Genomic DNA, 23,193 nt, shown 5'->3' on the forward strand with positions numbered 1-23,193 from the left:
CCTTATGCATCGAATAAAGCCGAAAGACATCCATGGTGGGTGGCAATCAAAACAAGCCCAAAAACAAGGTTTCGTGATGAGGGCGCTGATGCAAACATCAAATTTTACCAAGAGGAAAGGACGGAAAATCCAATCTCGGCACCAAATCAACGAGAATTTGATTGGGATAGAATTGTCCTTGGAGCAAACGATTTTGAATATGTGATCGATCCAACTTTAATTCCGCCAACAACCTCAAATGCACCGCAATCAATGGCGAGGGACAAAAACAACATAGAGTTAGGTGAGGAAGATGAAGACATGGAGCAAGAGTATCACAATGATGAAGAAGATTATTACGAATCTGATTATTCCGAGCAATCCGATCAAGAATATTAATTGGTTAAGCAATATTGTGTTTTGTAATATGTTTTAAATGTATTTGCTTATTCCAAGAACTAAATTATTTGTGCTTTCTCAATCATATGTTTCAGTTTATCACAATTATAACTTGCTTGCTGTTGTAATTTGCTTAATTGTGACAAATCAAAGGGAGATATAAAATATACAGATATGGTTCTGTCTCCAGGAATAAAACATTTCCAAAAGCTATCCCTTGGAAATAGTATAAACTGAATCAATAAAACATTTTCAATGGCATTTTCTGAAGTATTTTCATGAACATTCACAATAAAATAATATAAATAGACTAACCAAAATATTTCCAAGGGCCAACACTTGGAAATAATATGACAAACTATAAAATAATATAAACTGAATCAATAAAACATTTTCAATGACATTTTCTGAAGTATTTCCATGAACATTCACAATAAAATAATATAAACAGACTAAGCAAACCATTTTCAAGGGCTAATGCTTGCAAATAATATGACCAACTATATAATAATATAAATTGAATCAATAAAACATTTCCAATTGCACTTTCTGAAGTATTTCCATGAACATTCCCAATAAAATAATATAAACAGACTAAGCAAAACATTTCCAAGGGCTCAGCCCTTGGAAATAATATGTCCAGCCATAAAATAATATAACTTTTATCAAAAAAATATTTTCATGAGCATTTGCCCTAGTGTTTCCATGAGCCTTCAATATAATATAATATTTGGTCTGTTTTGGTGGGTCGCAGGTCATGCCAAACTTTTTCCAAGGGTGTAAATGATACACTTCCATGGGCACACATGAAGTATTTCCATGCGCTACTTTTTCCAAGGGTTTGCCTTTGGAAATGGTTTACAGTGTCAGAACTGTGTCAGAAAAGCCCATTTTAATTTCAAGGGCCCTTCATGCTCTTGGAAATGACTTTTCGGACTCTTGGAAAAAGTCAAAAATCTAGTAGTGTTTGTAATCAAGCAAACCTCTATTAAATAACAATGAAACTACTATTTTGAATGCTTCGAGCACATATTAAAAAAAATTTATCACATAAACAATGTAAATCTAACTCATTATCCACCCTGTGTAAACAATTAACTATAACAATTTAGAAACATTGAAAGCTAAACTACATAACATTGAAAGCTAACTCATAATCCCCGTATTTAGACCATTCACTATAACAAATTAGAAGCATTGAAAGCTAACGTAAATTCCATTAAAAGCTAACTAATACTCCCCCTTTTTAAACCATTATCTATAACAAATTAGAAGCATTCAAAGCTAACGTACAAACCATATAAAATTATTCACTTCATAATTTAAACATCAATTAATAAACAAAAGTGAGGAATAAAAGTATTCAGTAAAAAAATGCTCAAACTTACTATGCTGTAAGGTTTGAAACATCGATCAACGATGGAAAGCACGAAGAGGAAGAAAATAGAGAGATAAGAAACGAAGCAAAACAGAAACAAAATGAAGCTTCAAAATGGAGACTCTTTTTTTAGTTATTAAATATCAAAAGCAGTTAATTTCCATCATTAAAATTTGCTTAGAACCAATCCTCAAGCTAGTCCCCGAGGTAATCATTATAACTTGTACTTTAACGTACACTAAAGTACTTTAAAGTACTTATAACTAGTTTAATTAGTTAAAATAATTAAGTAGTTAGCAAATGATTAGAGGACCGTTAACAAGCTGGGGGACTAGCTCGAGGATTGGTGATTACAACTGCTCCTAACAAACTATCCACGAAATTAAAACACAGTACAAAAGAATGCAAAGCTAACGTTTAAAACAATCAAATTAAAACAACAATGCGTTAATTAATGGCAAATTAATAAATTACCATTATTAGTGAACGGTTAAATCCAGTTAAATCAGTTCGGAGATAGGCTCGAATTTGGTGGCTCGAGGTACTAGAACATTTCTCAAAAAATAATGATATGATATTTCTTCGTAATACCAGGAAAAGCCAGAAAGTTGAATTTGCCTAACCAACCTTGTTGAACACAAAAGAGAACTCTGCCAGTGCCAGCTGTAGCATGGTCCCACTGTCTCACATAAAATATGGTAAGCAAGGTGCATGGTCCAAACTGATCAATTCAACAAAATTAATGCACAAACAAACTTTTATTTGTACTAGGATTCGACATATCTAATAATAATTTGCATATTCAAGTCATTAATTTTACTCTAATAATTAAGAATAATGTTCTGGTACCCCGAGCCATCATACTCGAGCGCGTCCCCCAAGTAATTTAATAGAAAAAAATTCAAATATTGTCTAACTTCTATTTCTAACTCTAATATCAAAACATTTAAAACTATGTTTATAACATTTTACAATGCTACTCGTAAGCATGTAAACATTTGTCTGAAAGCATTAAAATTCTAAATCTGCATAGTTTTAACTTCTAACTACTTTTGTCTTCAAGCTAAAAACGGAAATATTCCTTTCACCCACTCTTTTTTATTTTTTCTCTGATCATTATAATTTATTTTTCTGATGATCCGTGATGAATTTTACGAATCTAAAAATATGAACGTTTTCTATTCGATTTTATCTTTTAAATAAGATCCATGAAGAAATACTTTTGAGTAATTTTAAAGTCATTTGTTTTTTTTTAAGTAAAACTCATGAGCACTTTAAATTTTCAAGTTTTTAAATCTCAGTCTACAACCATTAAAAATTTTAGTGCTTTGTACATGAGGTATATATACTTTGTAAATGCAGTATTATTGTTGAGGTTTATATGCTTTGATATATTATTGTTGAGGTTTTAATTCTTTGTACACGAGTTTTATATGTTTTGTAAATTAGCTTTGTAAATACAGTGTTATTGTTGAGATTTATATTCTTTGAAATGTTATTATTGAGGTTTTAATTGTTTGTACATGAGGTTTATATATTTTATTCTAAAGATTTAAAGTGTTATTAATGAGGTTTATATGCTTGTACATGAGGTTTATATGCTTGTGAACTGAGGATTAAATTATTTTGAAGTAAAATTAAAAAAAAATGAAAGTCACAAAGATTTAAATTGATAAAAAGAAATTACGACACAAATATAACTCAAAAGTTATTCTTCATGGATCTAATTTGAAAGAGAAAATCGAAAAAAAAACGTTCTTATTTTTAGATTCACAAAATTCACCACGGATCGTCGAGAAAATGAATGAGAATGATCAGAGAAAAAATTAAAAAAATGGGTGAAATGAATCTTTTCGTTTTTGGCTTGAAAATAAAAGTAGTTAGGAGTTAAAACTATACAAATTTAGAATTTTAATGCTTGCAGATAGAGGTTTAAATATTTGCGAGTAGCATTGTAAAATGTTATAAAATGAGCTTTAAATGTTTGGATGTTAGCGGTTTATGTTGACAATTTTGGTAACACGTTTTCATTACCATGTAAAAAATAGAAAAAAAAATATAGATTTTTCTTATAAAATTAAGTGTGTACCATTTATCATGTAGTTCAAGTATCATTAAATATCATTTGATGAACAACGAGCCTTGCATAAAATTTCATAGTTTTTTCATATACATGATATATAATTATTAAAAGTAGATCCCATCTTAATTACTAGTTGGATTTTCTTTTTAATCGATTTTTAATATTGTAAGGCTAATTGGTTTGTCCTTGGATTCTCACCCATTTAATAATGATGTGTATATTTAAGTTAGTTTATTTTTATTAAAACAAATTTAGATTATATTTGACATGTAATTATTAACATAAATCTCACAAACGAACATAAATAGTTATATGATTAGTTATTTTGGTTCATCCAATCCGACGGCCAATATGATAGAAACCATAAGTAAAATTCAAACAAGTTATTTTTTTTAGATAATTTATATAAAAAAAAAAAGTGGAGACCTAAAGTATCTAGAAGCACTGAATAAAAAATAACACTTTTGCCCTCTAATTTCTTAAAAGAGGACAAGATCATTGAATGATTTCCAAGATTTGAAAAGTCCATTGTAGACCTGGTTCATGAAACAGCAGTATAACATGTCTTTATTGTAGTTTGCTTCAGGCAAACTTCAAAGGAGATTCCAAAGCTCTCTCTTTCTTTCCTTTTCCTAGCTATTGCTCTTGCTCATCACCCCCACCCCTATAAAGAAAGTATAAACTTTTACTTTTCTCAAAATTTCTAAGATTTGTCCATGATAATTTTATAGTAACCCCTACAAGTTTAACATTTAGCTACAACTTCAATGCTTGAAACTTTTTTGTATAGAGAGCCTTGAAGCTTTTAGCCAAGATATAGCAATAGGAATATATAATTTCAGTATTAGCTAAAACAACATCTCATACCTTTTTGAAAGTGTTACGCCAAGCTCTACTAAAATATTAGTATAATTAAGGGGCATATATGCAAAATAGTTGATTGTGATATACTGATATAATTTGTCCACTTGTTTGCTCAACCGGGCCTATAAATTCCACCCCCTTACAAGGCCCCAATTCCCTTTTCCCTCTCTTCTTCCTTGCTAAGCTTTCCTTCAATAAGGAACTGCTGCCAATAATAATCTGCCATCCTTTTCTTTTCCCTAATAATCCAATAATTCCACCTCATTTTCCGCCCTTTTGCCATTTATTTTTTCACTTAAAATAGTGAAATATAATAAAACATACGCTGGGTCAACATATCTATCTCTTTTGTTGACTCATTCTTCATTCCATCACAAGGGGAGGTTCTGCCAAAATTTTCTTCAATTTTTTCAAAGCCATTATAAAATTATCAATCTCTGTGCTTTATCCTTCCTTTTTAATTTGTGAGGCAACATCTATTAATTATCTTTTGGTTATAATTAAATAAGGGGAGGTTCTGTCAAAATTTTCCGGAGAAATTTCCAAAGCAAAAAAATAATATTTGTTTCTTCTTCTGTTATAATCATACTTTTAGATAAAAAAAAAAAAATATATTGTAAAATTGTCCAGATGCAAGATGATAGCCTCATGTTAATGCTTTCATTTATCCATGTATCAAGTTTGGGGTGTATGATAATTGCATCGGCTCTCCAGCGGCGCACCCACGTTGCTCAATCATTTTCCGTTGCGTTCCTCTACTGGTTCTACATGTTCTCATGAAACAAGCATATTATTAGAAAAATCCTACTGTTATAATCATAAACAAAAGGAACAAATCAAGTTTTTCTAATTTTAATGGCTGCACCTTGTGGGGTTTCAACATCGGACGGTTGTCATAAAGAAAATTTGATTGATGAGAGAAAAAGAAAGAGAATGGAATCGAACAGAGAATCGGCACGGCGATCTCGGATTAGAAAGAAAATCCAATTGGATGAACTAACATGTGAAGCCAATGAACTAAAGAAGGAGAAAAACAAACTAGCTTATGCTCTGTGTGAAACTAAAAAGTGTTGTTTGATTGTAGAAACAGAGAACTCTGTGTTGAGAAGTCAAGGTTTTGAGGTTGCAAACAGATTGGAGGCATTGAAGTTGATTCTGAGGCAAATGGATAGTTTAGGTGTGGATCCATGGTACTTGAACCAGTATAGCTAATAGCTAGGATGAAACAATAATTATTATATGTGCAGTGCATGTAAATATGGTGCTTAAATAATTAATTATATTTGGTGGGTTTACAACTTAATTTACATGTATATATGTACTTAATTATTGTACTACCACATTGATCTCTCTCTGTCTGTCTCATGAACAGTAACGGAGACAATGATAATTAATTTGGAAGGTAAGAAATTAATTAGAATGGTAATCACTAATTAATTAAGTGCCGTGTTATATATAACTAACTGTTACATAAAAGATGAAACATTGATCTAGAAAACAGATTAAGACTGCATTAATAACTGAAACTGAGATGACTGACTCAATTAATTAATTTCCTTTACCTTCCCTAATGAGATAGATAGATAGTGACATGCAACCACCAACTTTTCAACTCCAGAAATTTCCAAATGTCTGTCCAGCTTGCGGCCGAGATTTTTATTTTTATCCAAAAAAAAATTATTTTATTATAAATAACCACGGTTTAGCAAAATTTATAAAAATATCCAAACCGTACAGAATATTTGAGGTCCGGATTTAAAATTCTGGACCGTATAAAATATTTGCGGCCCGGATTTAAAATTTCAGCGTATATAATATTTGCAATCCGAGTTTTTTTTTTTATCATTTTTTTGCACTATAACTACGGGATCTGAGTGAGAAAAAGAGAAAGAGAAAGAGAATGAGAAAGAGAGAAGGAAGAAGAGGAAGAGAGGAAGAAGAGAAAGAGAAAGAGAAGGAGAAGGAAGGAGAAGGAGAAGTATGCTAAATCAGGTTTTTTTTTTTTTTTTGCAACTTATCACATACGTATTTACTGTTTATTATTGTTCATGTACCATTCATATACGTATATATTGTTCATGTACCATTCGTATACGTACTTATTGTTCATGTACGTATGTACTGTTCATATACTGTGCATATACGACTGTTCATATACTGTGAAGTTTCGCAAAAAAATCTCCAAACAGATCGTGAGATATCATCTCTCAAAAATTGCCTGAACGGCTGACCATTTCATTTTGAACCCAACTTTACACCTCGGGTTAACATAGCAAAACATCTTCAAAATTATGAATATTTACCAGCATGCAGTCTTGATATCGTAGAACAAGACTGTAAAGTTTTGCAAAAAATCTCCAAACAGATCGTGAGATATCATCTCTCAAAAATTGCCCGAACGGCTGACCGTTTCATTTTGAACCCAACTTTGCACCTCTGGTTAACATAGAAAAACATCTTCAAAAATCATGAAAATTTACCAAAATGCATTCTTAACATCGTAGAACAAGACTGTGAAGTTTTGCAAAAAATCTCCAAACAGACCGTGAGATATCATCTCTCAAAAATTGCCTGAACGGCTGACCGTTTCATTTTGAGCCCAACTTTGCACCTCTGGTTAACATAGCAAATATCTTCAAAAATTATGAAAATTTACCGACATGTAGTCTTGACATCGTAGAACAAGACTGTGAAGTTTTGTAAAAAAAAATCTCCAAACAGATCATGAGATATAATCTCTCAAAAATTGCCCGAACAGCTAAGGGGGTGCTTCTGTTTCTGGCTGTTCCTGGCCAAAACAGGGGCCGAAACTAATGTGCAGAAAAGCCTATGGTTCGGTCAGAGCTAAAACAGGCTGTTTCTGGCCAAAACAAGGGCCGAAACCAATGTGCAGAAAAGCCTATGGTTTGGCCAGAGCCAAAACAGGTTGTTCCTAGCCAAAACAGGGGCCGAAACAGAGAAAAAAAACATCTATTTTTGTTATTTTTGAATCATATTCATTGCAATGCATTTAGTTTTCTTATTCTATTTAATTTTCTCATTTTTGTTATTTTGAAAGCTTGCTGTATTGTTGTTTAATTTTATTCTGTTGTTCTTAATTTTATTTATTTAGCAGACTTCTCCTGCTCCTCCTTCCTTCTCCTTCTCCTTCTCTTCTCTTTCTCTTCTTCCTCTCTTCCTCTTCTTCCTCCTCGGTTTCTCTCTCTTTCTTTTTCTCTTTCTCTTTTTCTCACTTAGATCCCGTAGTTATAGTGCGAAAAAACAGTAAAAGAAAAAAAAAAACTCGGACCGCAAATATTCTATACGGTCCGGAATTTTAAATCCGGACCGCAAATATTCTATGTGGTTTGAACATTTTTATAAATTTTGCTAAACCGTGATTATTTATAATAAAATATTTTTTTTGAGTAAAAATAAAAATCTCGGAGCTTGCGGTTCGATGGAACACACTCTTCTTATAAATGATACAATTTTAATATATATAAATATAATTTGCTCAAATTTGGGCTTTTCAATTTTGGAAGCCCACTATGGCCCAACTGCAATCCTCTCCAGGCTCCACCGTATTTAAAAGTCTTCCCCAACCCCAACATGAGCTTCCTATATCACATTTATTCGTTTTTGTTTTTTCATTATGTACTTCTCCAAATGAAAATTTCAAAGGTGATTCTTTTTTTTCTGTGGTCACTGCTATGTACAGTCTACTGTAGTGGGTCAAATCGAGCTAAAATACGGTTCGCTATACAGGAAGTAGAGAACTAAAAAAAGGATATGGAGGTCTGTGTAGTTGTGTCAATGCTATGCTTGTAGGGATGCAAACGAATCCAACCAAATCAAACTTACTTCAGTTTGATTTTGAAAAAGATTCGAACCGAACTAGTTTGATTTGTTTCAGAACGAACGAATTAATTGCGATTTTTTTTTCAAATTGAATTGAATTCAATCGAATCACAAATTACATATTTTTTGCTAGTCACCGGTAATTTATGCATTAGTTTTCTTCACGCAAAATAAAATTCACACTGATTAATTATGGGCCAACCCAAAATTCACTTACCTTTTACACTATTGGATTGATTAAAATCACGGCATGAACCTAGTCAAATGAAACTTATTTTCATTGCTAATTTGTTACGTTACTGAAGCATTTTTATATTATAAGTATTGGATTGAACCATAATTTACTTGTCTGTTTGACTAGAATACCATCTATTTGTCTGTTTAACTAGATTTGCAAAAATAAGTTACCATTATATTAACAATTTTGAGCTCTGATATAAGTTTGGTTCTTGTATTATTAAATATTGATGGTTGAAGCCATTAGTTACCATTATCTAAATAGTTCATGAACTAATTTCAAACGAACTATACCCAGTTTGAGTTTGAAGTTTGAATAAGATTCAAACTGAATTAGTTTGATTTGTTTTAGAATAAACAAATTTCAAATCTAATTAATTACGAACTTTTTTCCAATCGAACTCAAATCGAATCATAAACTACAAACTTTTTGTCCAGTCCTAGTATGCCATGACATTCTCTAAAATTGTCTTGTCCGTACATAGTTTGGTTGTGCTAATTTTTTATACTCATATGTGCATCGAACAAATCACTTCGACTAATTTTAACGGTTGGTAGCGCTACCAAGTCTAAAAAAAAAAACTAATTTTAACGGTTTTAAAAGAACCCACTGCAACTAGAAAAAAAGGTTACAAAAAACTTTCAAACAAAAGCATAAGTTAATCATATAGGTGTTGTTCGGTAAGGGTCTCCTTAAGACTAAAGGAGTCTCATTTAGCTTCCTTAACTGCTTAATCTTGTCGAACACCAGTTCCTTAGTGGGAATTAAGACAACCTTCTTGAGCTTCCTTTTCCTCGGATCTTAATCCCCTGCCCCTTTCTTAAGTCACACCCCCCTTCCTTTAGCTTCCTTAATATAACAATCTTAATTCCTTTTTTTCCTTCCTTTAGCTTACTGAACAACCCCTCCTTAGCGCGGATTAACATTTAATCCCCCATGTGTTACTGAACAGCCCCATAATACTTGTTCGGTAGACATGCTTAAGTTTCCTTGTGAGTCTAAAGACTTTTAATCCAACCGAACTAGAGTTTCTTAGATGGAATTAAAACACCTTCTTAGCATAAATTCAAGGAAGGTTGATGGGCCAAAATCAGAGCTAATAATATTTATAACTGTTCGCACAAAAGTGTATAATAAAGTTTCAATATAGTAAATTGTACCTTTTAAATCTTGACTTTACTTCTAATTCAAACTGCAAGTGAACAGTCCTATCGTGTAGTATAATCAGGTATCGATCTTGAGGACAGTTCAAATCTAAACTGGACTCTACTTAAATTAATTAAAAACTAGAAGTTGGAAAAAGTTAATTTTGGGGTGTTTAATTTCCTAAATTCAATAACAGTAATTAAAATGACAAAAAATAAATTTAGTTGGTTTTGATTAATGGTAAAAAGGCGTTTCCAGGGTTTCTGACTTCATTTTCAATTTTGCCTCTCAGCACCTGACGCGGGGCGCATGGCCTCGAGTTAGTACAGTATGCCACTCATTTCTGTATTGATAGTTGTGTGTAGGGTTCTATTGACCGTACCCGATGTTCCTGAACCTCAACTCTCATTTATTGGCTTTAATAAACACTATACATGAATTGCAATTTCTGCCCTCTTAGGTTTCTAAACTTCAACTTTCGTTTATTGGTATTCCACCTAAGTTACTTATTTGGTTTACTAAAGGTATCCATTATCTCTTGATATATGAAAAGTTTCACCTCTCGACTAATAATTGGTTTTACCTCTCGGATTACAAACCTACCTCATGTACTAAGTCTGGTTAAGAGAAATATCAAGGCCAAATTACAAGAAAGATGTTGTAGACATCTAACAGTAGACAACAAGAATTATTCAATTAATTTTAACAAAACAATTAAATTAATACTCAAACAAGCAAACACAAACATCAACACAGATTCAAGTAACATGCATATAAAATAGAATATCCAACTACATCATAACCCTAGAAACTAAAAGATCTAAACTAACATAGATAAAGAGAAAACAAAACAAATAGAGAGAAGAAAGAAATGATAAAACTCTAAGAAAACAAGTTTCAAGCCGAGCCTCTTATTTCCAAGCCCTCAAACCAAAGTGGAGAAGAATGGTGGTCTCTCAAAGATGGTCTCCCCAAGGGGAGATCCCCCAAAAGGTAAGATGTCCTTCCTCTTGCTGCCTCCCTCTCCTTTATAGCTATTTTGTGACTCGGGGAGCAAGTAACCAAGGATGGAAGGTGAATCAATCAAGATCTCGTGAGATATGGCAATAAATTTCAGTTGATGTCTTTCTAAAAAGGTTCCTGCGATTTGCACATTACAAATTCTGATTTATAACCTTCCTAGAATTGTAGATCTCGTTGTCCTCTTTCTAGCAAGCCTTTATTTGCCTAAAACGGAGTTCGTATGGTCAAGATATGGTAAAAATACAAAAAGATGTCAAAAGTTGGAATTTCCATATTTGCTCTGTCTGCTTTATGCGCGGCCCGCGTGGAGTCTGTGCGACCGGCGTGGAGTCTGTGCGGCCCGCATGGAGTCTGTGCAGCCCGCGTCCTGCCTCTATTTCTGTTGTGAATCAAACTTCAAATGGGTAGAACTCATTATTCGTAACTCCATTTTCAGTGTTCTACCACTTTTCAGAAAGCTTGCGAGAAAGTCTATAATTTGCTCCATTTCTTGAAATTTAAATAGACTTGGGCAGTAACTTGATTCTTGGTATAATTCTAAGCTAAATTAAACTAAATTAACCTAAATGCATGAAAATTGGTCAAGTTATTGATATAAAACCTTATGCAAAAAAATACATCAATAACCCTAATTGTCTATTTTACTATTAATTCGCAAGCGTACGAGTCAATTTTATAGTATAGATCGAGTTGTCAATCCACATGGATAGTGTATTAAGAGATTTAATTGCAAAATCAAGTCTAGATTAATGGTATTTTTAGGTTGGTTTGGTTGTATGTTTGATTGGTTGAGTTGTGTTGTGTTGTAATGTTCAGTTACAGTAGATTGAAGGTGGATTGATTAGTTAATAAGAGATGGAGCTTCTAGGGATCCAACATTTTATCATTCAAATGAGTTTAATCTAATTATGATTAAGTGAACAATTGTATGTGGTTCTGTCACCATCTACATGCTATTGCGTAAACCTGCAAAAGTAAAGTCAGTCAATTTCATGCGGTTCTGTCATCATTCACATGCTACTGCGTAAACCGTATAATTTTGGTTCTCACTTCCAGTCAGAGTTGCACACGGTTTGGACAGAACCGCACATGCCCTGTACTTATATCAAATGCAATATGAGGGCTGCTAATCATGTCCCAATGTTAATCACGGTTACGTTATAACACCCTAACTGAGTAGGACTGGTAAGGGGATAGTACCCTAGTCTCACCCTAAACAATCGTATAAACAATCTATGATAAGTCTCAATTATCATGACTAGAAGGTTTTAAGTTCATAGTTACGTTCTTCCTATATTCCTTTCGTAGTTGCAATAACCAAGATTGCCCCACTAGCAGATTATCGAACGCGACATTCATTTGTAGATCAATATTCCAATAGGTTTCTAATTGAAGTTCGGATCACAAGAGATCAACTGTTACGTCTATTTCTCTTATTGGATCTATGATAATTATACCCTATTCCTACTGGTCAACCCTATATGCCTACTGTGGAGTGTACATCTCCATACTGTCGAGGTTAATACGCACCAAAATAGGTAGTGATATAAAGAATAAAACTCAAATAGAATTCAGATCAAGCGCAAATGATAAATATAAATAAAACCATTAAATTAACTCATAATAATTCAAGATTACATGCCTTCACCCTAGAAAAAGGTTGTTTAGCCGCTCATGGTGGGTTCAACAACAAAAGAGACAAAAGACATAAAGAAAGAGAACAAGAGAGAAAGATGGAAGGTTAACACCTATATTATCTCTCTTCTCATGTATGTTGTCTCCAGTTCTCGCCTCTTCTAGTGAAGACTTTGCTATTTTACTAGTCTATCATTTGTAAATTGCATAGCCTTCCTTTAGAGAAATCCTAAATCTAATATATCCTATTATTCATGGAAAGTGGTGTTCTTTGATCTGAAATGATGGGTTGTGCTCCAGATACCAAGTGGTGTTCGGTTGGGTGCTTATATAGGCCTTAAACCCTGACTTAGAGCTGTAACTGCTATTCTGGAAGTTATCCTGTACGGATGCCTGAGTAGCATGCGGTTCACCTATTGGTCGCATGGCTGGCATGAATCGTATGCGACAGCTCTCTAGGTCGCATGCGGATGAGGGAATCCGCACACCCTAGGCTGGTCTCTGACTTTGTGTCTAGCTTGATGCGTTTTCTTCTCTTTGTGGCCCAAATAATGCTAATATTCAGCAATTCTCTAAAATCAAGTGAAATAACAACAATGAATATGATTCTTTGGAAAATAGATAAATGTAATTTGATAAATGACTATTTTTTAGGTTAAGTGATAGGGTAAATCACTACTTATTTTACCCCTATCAAAGGTCTATCTCTTTCTTAGCTAATTTGCCTCCTTTAGAGGTTCCGTAGTTCATTTTCATGGTCTATAGTACCCTTGTAAAGTGTGCTTCTTAAGTACTTGTGAATTGTTTATTGTTTTCTTTCTTTTTTCTCTTGGGTGCACACAATCCAATGAAGAAGGAAAAAAAGATCTCATTTTTGTAGCTCAAATCATTGTTGAATCTCCAATAAATTCGCAAAACTGAGGGTATAGAAAGCTTGATGATGAAATGCTCTTTCTATTGAGATCCCATTCATAGAGTAATTTTCATTTAATTTGTCTTTCTTTTTTTTCACCGTGCTTGCTTTTCTAATCTTGTATCCTTAATTCATTGTCTCACCAAACACAAGCTCCTTAGTAGATGTCAAAATGTTAAGCCTCGCATACTTAATCTACATTGTCATACAACCCCATAAAGATAGCGATAAGAGAGAGACTATAAGTAATGTTGATAACGTCAATTTATATAGCGAAAATCACTACTTTTTAGTATGAAAAATGGTGGAAAAGCGTATGCAAAGTACCCATTTTCACGAATTATTCACCGCAAAAGTGTTTTTATACTATTTTGGCAGGTTTTGGAGAAAGTTGCGAATTTAGGCTGAAAACAGAGCAAAAATGTCATATTTAGGCCAATTCTAAAAGAAGCGTTCAAACAAAGCATCACATGAAGTATGCAAACACCTCACACGAAGTGTACAACATGCAACATAGTGAAATTCATTGAAATTCGGCTAAGTACAGTGTCATACGATATAACCTATACCGTATGCGGGCACGGGCACACGGATCCAATCCGTGGACTGTCTAGTTTGGATGAAATCTTGGCCATTGAACAGTAACCGTCTAGAAGGACGAACCTACAGATGTGATAGGACTTGCTATGATTGGAAGTCTACTTTTAGTCACTTAATTTATGGAAGAAATTTATAATTTGATCTCCAAATATTGCATGAGAAGCTAAAGTTGGCATCCATGCTCTCCATTGCTACACCCTTAGGATTACTATATAAACCCCTCATGTAATAGGATTTGGTGTGCATGTTTTAGTTGTGTAAGTTCATAGATTAGAGTAAAATAGTACGTGTAAATTCTAGAGTTGGAGAAGGGAAAGCGCTGGAAATCCAAAGCGGAAGAAGAAGGCATCATCTAAGGAAGAGGTTTATCTAATTTTTTGGTTATGTCTTTCTTATTTTATTTCTTCTTTTATTTTGTCATGGCTTTGAGTAGCTAAGCTTCTCCTCTATAGAGTTTGGATGTAATGAATTCTATATTATCTCTTTATTATATTTAATTTTCTTTTATGTCTATTTGAGATTTCGTTATTCTTTGAATGTTATTGAAATATGTCCTTGCATACTTATGCCAATTTCCTCCACATACCTATAGGTGTTAAGTCATTGTACCTCGGTATGAGAGAAAATACAAGTACTATAAATACTTCGGCTAACGAGGCTTGGCAGCGGTTCAAAAACTAGGATTAGAACCCAGTAGGCTCCCTTGGCAGGATATAGATTAGATATCATCTTGAATTATAATTAGGAATTTATTTATTACTTGTAATAAGTAGGGTTTAGGGTTATTACTTAGCGAGTAATAGGGGAATATAATTAATTTAGGTTAGTATGAGTAGCTTAATTTATATATTACATCATGTGATAATCAGAATTCCCCCCCCCCCCCACAAGCCGACCTTAGAGTCGTAGAACCCTTCAGATATGCATAGAACCAAACCAAGGCATCCATAGGGAATAACAGTACCGGTATGCGTCTCTGTCTGCGGGGTGGTTTATACCGTATGCGGTAGTGACAGTGCCATGTGCGGGGTAGATATGAGTACCATAAATATATATTGAGATAATTAGAAGGATTTCATCTAAAACCCTAGAGGCTCTCTATTCTTGGCTTATAGCAATATAGGACTCCCCATATGGAGGCATATGCCTTAGCCACTGTGCTACACAATGCTAAGCACGACGATACTGTTTTATACTCATTGAAAACACACTTTGATTGTTGAAATGCCAGTGTAGGAATTTAGGTAATCAAAGTAATTGTTTTTTTTTTAAAACAATTCAAATTATCAAATTCCAACTTTTTTTTTAGCAATCCAAAATTTTCAATTGAATACTCTCCATATGAGAGGTTGCAAGTTTGAAACCTCAATAGGAGAATTTCTTGTATTAAATAGTTGGGTAGCTTAATCTCCAATTTTTACTGAATTTTTTTCTTAAAACAAACATACATGATATATTTTTCTCGCAACTATGAACATTGAGGAAGAATTATTTCCTAATTATACCAATTAGAGTAAAACACTATTATTTCTCGAATTATGTCTGTATTATTCTCTTTATAATATTTTTGAACAAGTAGATGAATTGAATGGATTTTCACGAATAACTAGTCTTATATATCTATTCCTCTTCAGCAAGACTCTTATTAAAAATATTGTTAGATAAGATTTATTAGATCATTTATAAAATACATGATAATTCTGATATGTATGTAATTTAGTAAATCCAATAAAATAATGACGTCAGCTTGACGAATGAATGAGGAATTTAAGCTTTGATCGATCAAGATTGTCCGGATTGGGTTTGTATGTGTGGCGTTGAATTTGGGCCTTGAATTGGGTTGGGCCAAGGTTGAAATGCTCCAATCTCATCTGTAGAGACGCAATGAGGGTTGCAACGCCCCAGTTTGTTTTTCTCTACATACAGATACAGTCTACATGATGCAATTGGTGTTAAAAGTTCAAATTAAGTAGGAAGATGCCAAAGGAGAATTACTAGAATGCAATGGGATCCTTGTTCTTTGCTGTGTGTTGGTTTATTTGGGAGTTTGGCTAATATAACATTAGTGTCATTTCAACCTATATAACACCAACTCTAAAACCTATCAAATCGACTTCAAACGGTGAATCTAAACCGTTCAAACCGATCTACTTCATTAGTTGTGCGTTTACATGCAAAATTTATAACTTTTCGAATTTATTTAGTATTAAGTCAAGCGGTCAAATATGTGAGTTTTTAAGTTAATTTTAATACATTAATTTTTCAATATTTTTACTGCTTGATTTGATACTAAAATAACTCGAAAATATAAAAAAAATTGTATGTAAACGCATCACTCATAATGTAAAACGGTTTGAACGGTTTGGATTAGTCGTTCGAAGTCGATTTGATAGGTTTTAGAGTTAGTGTTATATAGGCTGAAATGACATTGATGTTATAATAGCCAAACTCTTCATTTGGCGCAGCAGAAACAGGAAATTTTTTGATGGAACCGAAACAAGAGCCCCTACTGGATAGCTCATCACTCCATCAAAGAAGCTAAGTTGTGGAGGAAATTTTGTTGATTTATATAGTTGTTACAGTTTGTTCCGATAAGCTGTAGTTGTAGCTGTACAGTTTTGAGATTGAAGTTCATATGTTGTAAACATTGCTGTATATCTGATGGCCACTATCAGTATTATTAAAAAGTAGCTAGGAGGATGTGATCGATCATGTACTGCCCAAGAAAGAATTTTTATTTTTATAGAATTGAGACCACAGATTAAGCAAGGAATTAGCCTAGTGCATGCATAAGAGGGCTATTATTGATTCTTCTTCAAAAGAATAAAAAGCACTGTCACCCAAATTAACTAGAACAATATATAGAATCGGTCCCCCACACACACCTCCTTAATTAATCGTTAATTTCTTATGAATACAAAAACGGCTTCGTCGACCTTATAAATATATATGTCCTTAATTATCTGACAACCTTGATTTTACATAGTTGAATATAAAATCGTTAATTCAAAGAAGAAAATGACATCGAACAATTAAATAATTAAATCGACTGCCTTTCATTAATTATAACTTGCAAATTAATTATATTCACATCATATAATTAATGTTTCAATGTTTCTCATGATCATTACTTTGCTTTTCCAATAGCATGCCGTACGGCCCGTACCGCTAGCTGCTACAAAATGATTAATTATTTGCAACTTAATATGAGAAAACAAATTAAGCATCGTTACTGTTGGAAATCATAAAGGTCAAACAATTATGCCTTATCTAGAGATCAAACACTTACATCTCATCTAGGAGTCAAACACTTACATCCCTGAGAAGAAGAAACAATCTCCACCTTAACCTAAGGATCGTCATATGTCAAAGAGACTCAAAACATAATCTTTAGTGCGGAATACAATATCTGATTTCATGTCTTTTGTTATGGAATATTCAAAGCCTATGGTGGAGCAACAACCGTCTCCGTGAGCGCGAGATAAGACTCTTGATGCCAAGATTTCCATCTCACCCTTTTGGTTGAATCATGGATTAAGTCTTCCAAAACAACAAGATTTTCCCTTGAGAAATCATCTTCAAATTTCTAATGAATTTCTCCTCTTTATTCTTTGATGATGGAAGAAGGGAGAAAACACTCAAATTTTGTATAAAAATATTTTTTCTTCATAATTCTGAGTTGAGTTGGTTATCTTGTGCCTTGGGGACCCATCCTTATATATGATTACACATAAGTCATGAGTGCGTCCGCACTGGGCTAGGATTTTTCTGCCCTGAACTTTAGAAAATCACCCAAGTCCTGAGTGCGTCCGCACTGGGGTCCAGTGAGTCTGCACTAGGCTCAGACTTTTTCCTGTGTTGTCCTGAAGTTCCAAAAAATTGGCTAAATACTAAGTGTGTCTGCACTCAGAGTTCTGGAAGGCAGTTTTCTTAATTGCAAATCTCAGAATCAGTCTATCAATAATTTGATCTTTGCCTAAATTATTATATACATTTATGTACCACATCCTATTGAATACATAGATTGTCTAATGTCTTAATTCTATATTATATCACTTTAATTGTGACAATCATATATGACAGCAAACAATTCATAATTATATTACATATATGATCAACGTTGGATTATGATCCAACAATTTTCCACTTAAGCAATATGTTATACTCTTTTAATTATGTATTGTCAACCTTCTTTTCTGATCCAACGTTGGATTATGATCCAACATACTTTTCTATCATTCTTATATATTCCTAAACCAATTTCGTCCATCAAACAAGCTCCTAGAGCATGATACGGTAGACTAAGTTCCTTTCTAATTGAAAATGAATTCATAAGAGACGAAAATGATACAACTTTTTTCACCAAGAAAAGAGATGTATCACTTTTAGTGGTGCAAATTTATGTAGATGACATAATTTTTGGTTCACTTAATGCGGCACTTACCGATGAATTTTCTTCTCTAATGAGTAGTGAATTTGAGATGAGCATGATGGGTGAATTGAACTTCTTCTTGGGACTCCAAATCAAGCAACCCGTGGATGGCACCTTTGTGAGCCAAACCAAGTATGCAAAGGAGTTGATCAAGAAGTTTGGGATGATCGAGAGTAATACGAGCAAGACGCCTATGGCAACAAATGCAAATCTTGACTCGGATCCGAATGGCACATTGGTGGATATCACTCAATACCGAGCTATGATAGGTAGCCTACTCTATTTAACCGCTAGTAGACCCGATATAATGTTTGCGGTATGTCTATGTGCTAGGTATCAAGTAAATCCCAAAGAATTGCACTTGAAAGCCATTAAAAGAATTCTTAAATGTGTTAAGGTTAGTTTAAATTTGGGTTTATGGTATGACAAACAATCGGATTCAGACTTGAAAGGATATGTCGATGCCGATTTTGCAGGAGACCAAATGGATAGAAAGAGTACAAGTGGTACATGCCAATTTTTTGGTGGATCACTTGTCTCATGGTCGAGTCGCAAAAAAACCTCGGTTGCCCTTTCCACAATGGAAGCCGAGTATGTAGCGACCAGTAGTTGTTGCACACAAATTCTTTGGATGCTTCAATCCTTAAATGATTATGAAATTCACTTCCGCAACGTACCAATAATGTGTGACAATACTAGTGCCATAATGATATCCAAAAATATGGTTCTTCATTATAGAACCAAGCACATAGAGATAAGACATCATTTTATTAGGGATCATATTGAGAAAGGTAAAATTGAACTCATACATATCGACACCAAAAATCAAATTGCAGATATATTCACAAAACCCTTGAATACTTAACAACACAATGAATTAAGGTTTCAATTAGGCGTGCTTGAACTTAGAGAATAAGGCATACCAAACTTCATTTCAAAATAATTCATAGCAATCAAAATAGTTCATTTTATGGCTGATCTGTAGAACCAAAACGTTGAAAACGTTATAACATTTTCATCATATGTACTCATTAATCAGGCAAAATAGCTAAAATGTTGGTAACATTTGTAAATCGTTGGTAACATTTTAATTAAAATTCCAAAAATCTGAGAGTTCGATTTGTGCACATTTTTACAGTACAAAACGTTACACAATGTTTTGAAAACGTTACAACATTTCATGTTATTTCCTAAGTAAATTCAAAATTTCTGGTCAAAACGTTATAACGTTTTCAAAAATGTTGGAACGTTTCACATCTGATACTTAGCCATTTCTGAGATCAGTTCCACTATCTGAAACGTTGTAACGATTTTAAAACGTTGAAACATTTTTCTGACAAATGTTGAATTTCTGAAATTAAAAAATAAAAAATAAATAAAATTCGATTTAAAACGTTATAACGTTTTACAAACGTTGGTAACGATTTAAATGAAATTCTTAAAATTCTGATAATTAGAATTTTTCCAAAATGGTCATTTTGAGATAGTGAAAAACGTTACGTAATGTTTTATAATCGTTGTAACATTTTAGACAAATCACGCAGTAATTGAGACAATCGTTGGTAACGTTTTACAAACGTTTGTAATGTTTTAGGCGAAAAGGTGTTAAATACAGATTCGAACCCGTTTTTTTTCTTTCTTCTCCTTCAACCATACCTGACCTCTTCCTCTCTTCCTTTCTTCCTCCTCCGCCACTCTCTCTCTCTCTACCTATTTCGGCCACAATACTCAATGGAATCAAGAATTTTTTTTAATTTCTCTTCTCCTCTCTTCTCTCTACCCGAATCTCTTATCCAAATATCCATTCTCTCTCTCTACTCTCCTCTCTCCAAAACCCTAGCCAAAACCCTACGCTCAAATCTGGCGATCCGACCGTTCAATCGACGATCCGACTTCACCACTGTGCTTCACTTGGAGCAGTAAATTTTCATTCTTCTCTCAATCTAATGGCTCCAAAGAAAACCAATACCGGTAAGGGCAAGAAAAAAGCCTGTTTGGAAACTGAAGAGAGTTAAGGTAGTTGTGCTAATTTAGAGCCAAATTGGACAATTCACCCGTCTAATAAATACCTTTTCCGAGATATTGTGGCATATGAGAATTACACCGATTTATTCATACATAGGAAATTGACCGATTGCTACTACTTCAACAATGCATCGGTTACCTTTTTCCAACCCAAAAATGACAAAATTATCGGGTACTTAGACCATTGAAATTGGAACCCTCTTGTGAGTTGTTGTGAACCTTACACCGAAATTCTTACCCGCACTTTCTATGCCAATCTCAAAATCCAAGATGATTATTTCATAATCTCCTCAAGGGTATGCAGGCAAGAAATTGCCCTTTCTCTTGGTAATGTAGCCAAATGGCTTGGAGTTCCTAATGATGAGGACGAAACCTATCTTTTGAGGAATTGGTCCCCTAATGCTGAGTAAACCTCCAGCCAATATAAGAAATGGTTTGACCGGAATAACGTCACTGGAGCATGTTCACACAAAAGTATGCACAAAGTTTCAGTACAGCAAGTTGTACCTTTTAACCTTGTTTACACCTTTCGAATCGGATTGCAAGTGTATAATCCTATCGAGCAGTATATTCAGGGTATCGATCCACAGGACGGTTCAAGTCTAATCTGGACAATTACTCAAACTAATTTGGTTCTAGAAGTTCTGCAAATGGTTGGTTTGTTTGTTTAAGATTCTAAATTTAATTGCAATAATTAAATGACCGTAATTAAAAGTTTGGTTTTATTAGATAATAAAAAGGCGTTTCCAGGGTTTCATATTTCATCTTCACTCTGCCTCTCAGCACCATTCACGCGACCCGCTTCCTTTCAGAAGCGACCCGCGTTAGGTATGACGGGGCCCGCGTGGGCATCGAGTGAATACATCATGTTCAGTTTCTGTGTCGGTTCCTTGTGTAAGGCTCTACTAACCGTACCTAATGTTCCTAAACCTCAACTATCGTTTATTGACTTAATAAACTTGATAATGGAAATGAAATTTCACCTTCTTAGGTTTTCAATCCTAAACTCGCATTTATTGGTATTGAACCTAAGTTACTTGTTCGGTTTACTAAAGGCATGCATTATCTTACGATAAATAGAAAGGTTCACCTCACAGTTACTATTTGGTCTTGAGGACCTCCCTCAAATACTTGGTCTGGTTGAAAGAAACATCAAGGCCAAAATACTAGAATAGATGCTATAGACATCTAACAGTAGACAATCAAGAATCAATCAATTTCAACCAAGCAATTAAAATAATACTCGAATCAAATAAACACAAATATTCAACACAGATTCAAACATGCATTCTGACTACATCAAAACCCTAGAAACTAAGAAATCTACTCAGACATAATAAAAAAGAAAATAAAACAATTGATGAAAAGATTGTTCATGACAAAACCTGAAGAACAAAGAAGATCTGTGAAGAAACTGTCGTCTTTTCTCTTCTCGACTTTGTCTCCAAGCTAGCCGTCAAGTCCAAACCCTAGGAATATGTCTCTTGCTCTCTGGAATGCAGAATAATTTGGTTTGTAGCAAGGAATCCCGTAATATAGCTATTCTGGCTGACCTTTCTTTCATTGAGCCTCTGTTTCCTTCTCTAATTTGTTTTCGGAATAGGCTGACTCGACCCGCATCAAACGTGATGTGACCCGCGTTGCTGTTGTTGGGTTTTTGACTATTCAAACCCATTGATTTAGCTTAAGGTGCGAAAAGAGTAAAACCAAAATTTTTACATCTACCTTAAGCTACGGATTAAATGAATCAGGAAGATCCATTTAATCCTATTTACAGATCTACTCCATAATTGATTTTCTAAAGCTTTAAATCTATTTATCAATTAAATAGATTAATATAACATGTTTATACCTTGTTTCCAAATCACAGTTGGAATGCAGACCGAGCGAGAAGAGCTACACTAGGGAAGGAATCGACTCGGAGTATCACACGTGTGATACCTCTATTGGTTATCCACCAGGACTAACCGGAGAGCAGTTTATTTCTTCTGCCAAAAATACCGTAAACCGCAGAATTCTGTAGAAATACTATTCACCGAAAAGGGACAGATTAAATATATTTAAGACTCCAAGTTATTCCGTTTCACTTAAAAGCAAAACAAGAAATACCGCAGAGTTTGCAAAAATATATTTTTCCGAATCTCGTAATAAACGAAACCGGGGAAGAGAGAAAAACCGATTAACGAAGTAATCAGATTAACACGTGAATTAGTAAGTTTTCTCTCTACCCTCACCCCTCTATTTATAGTGTTTTGAGGAGGTTCGCAAAAGACCAAAATACCCCTCAAAACAAATCTATTTACCAAAATACCTTGACACCTCATGCTTTAATATGTGAAATGACCAAAATACCCCTTCCACAGTCTTCTCCATGCTTCTACACCGTAAGGTGTCATGCAAGGTGGCATAGGTGTGAAATAACCATTTTGCCCTTGGCCCATTAAGGCATGAATAGTAAAAGGCTTTGATTTTTTACTTTGACTTTGGGCTTTTAATTTTAATTAAGGCTTTGATTATTTTTGGGCTTTTAAACCCATAATTCAAATCCATAATTAACAAATTAAAATCAAAATCAAATATATATAATATCATCTATATTACGGAGTTTCACAATTTCAGTCATGAACTCGAAATGATC

General features: G+C 33.8%; 1 protein-coding gene and 1 pseudogene across 1 annotated transcript; both read left to right on the plus strand.

The window, feature by feature from the left end:
- Positions 1 to 5,558: 5,558 nt before the first annotated feature.
- Positions 5,559 to 5,915, plus strand: LOC144555192 (bZIP transcription factor 44 pseudogene; annotated as a pseudogene).
- A 12,778-nt stretch (positions 5,916 to 18,693) lies between these two features.
- Positions 18,694 to 19,395, plus strand: LOC144555193 (secreted RxLR effector protein 161-like). Its single transcript, XM_078303434.1, has one exon. The coding sequence runs from the start codon at positions 18,694 to 18,696 to the stop codon at positions 19,393 to 19,395; it is 702 nt and encodes a 233-aa protein (XP_078159560.1).
- Positions 19,396 to 23,193: the final 3,798 nt, after the last annotated feature.

Source organism: Carex rostrata, chromosome 6, assembly GCF_964058835.1.
Source record: "Carex rostrata chromosome 6, lpCarRost1.2, whole genome shotgun sequence".
Taxonomy (NCBI): Eukaryota; Viridiplantae; Streptophyta; class Magnoliopsida; order Poales; family Cyperaceae; genus Carex; species Carex rostrata.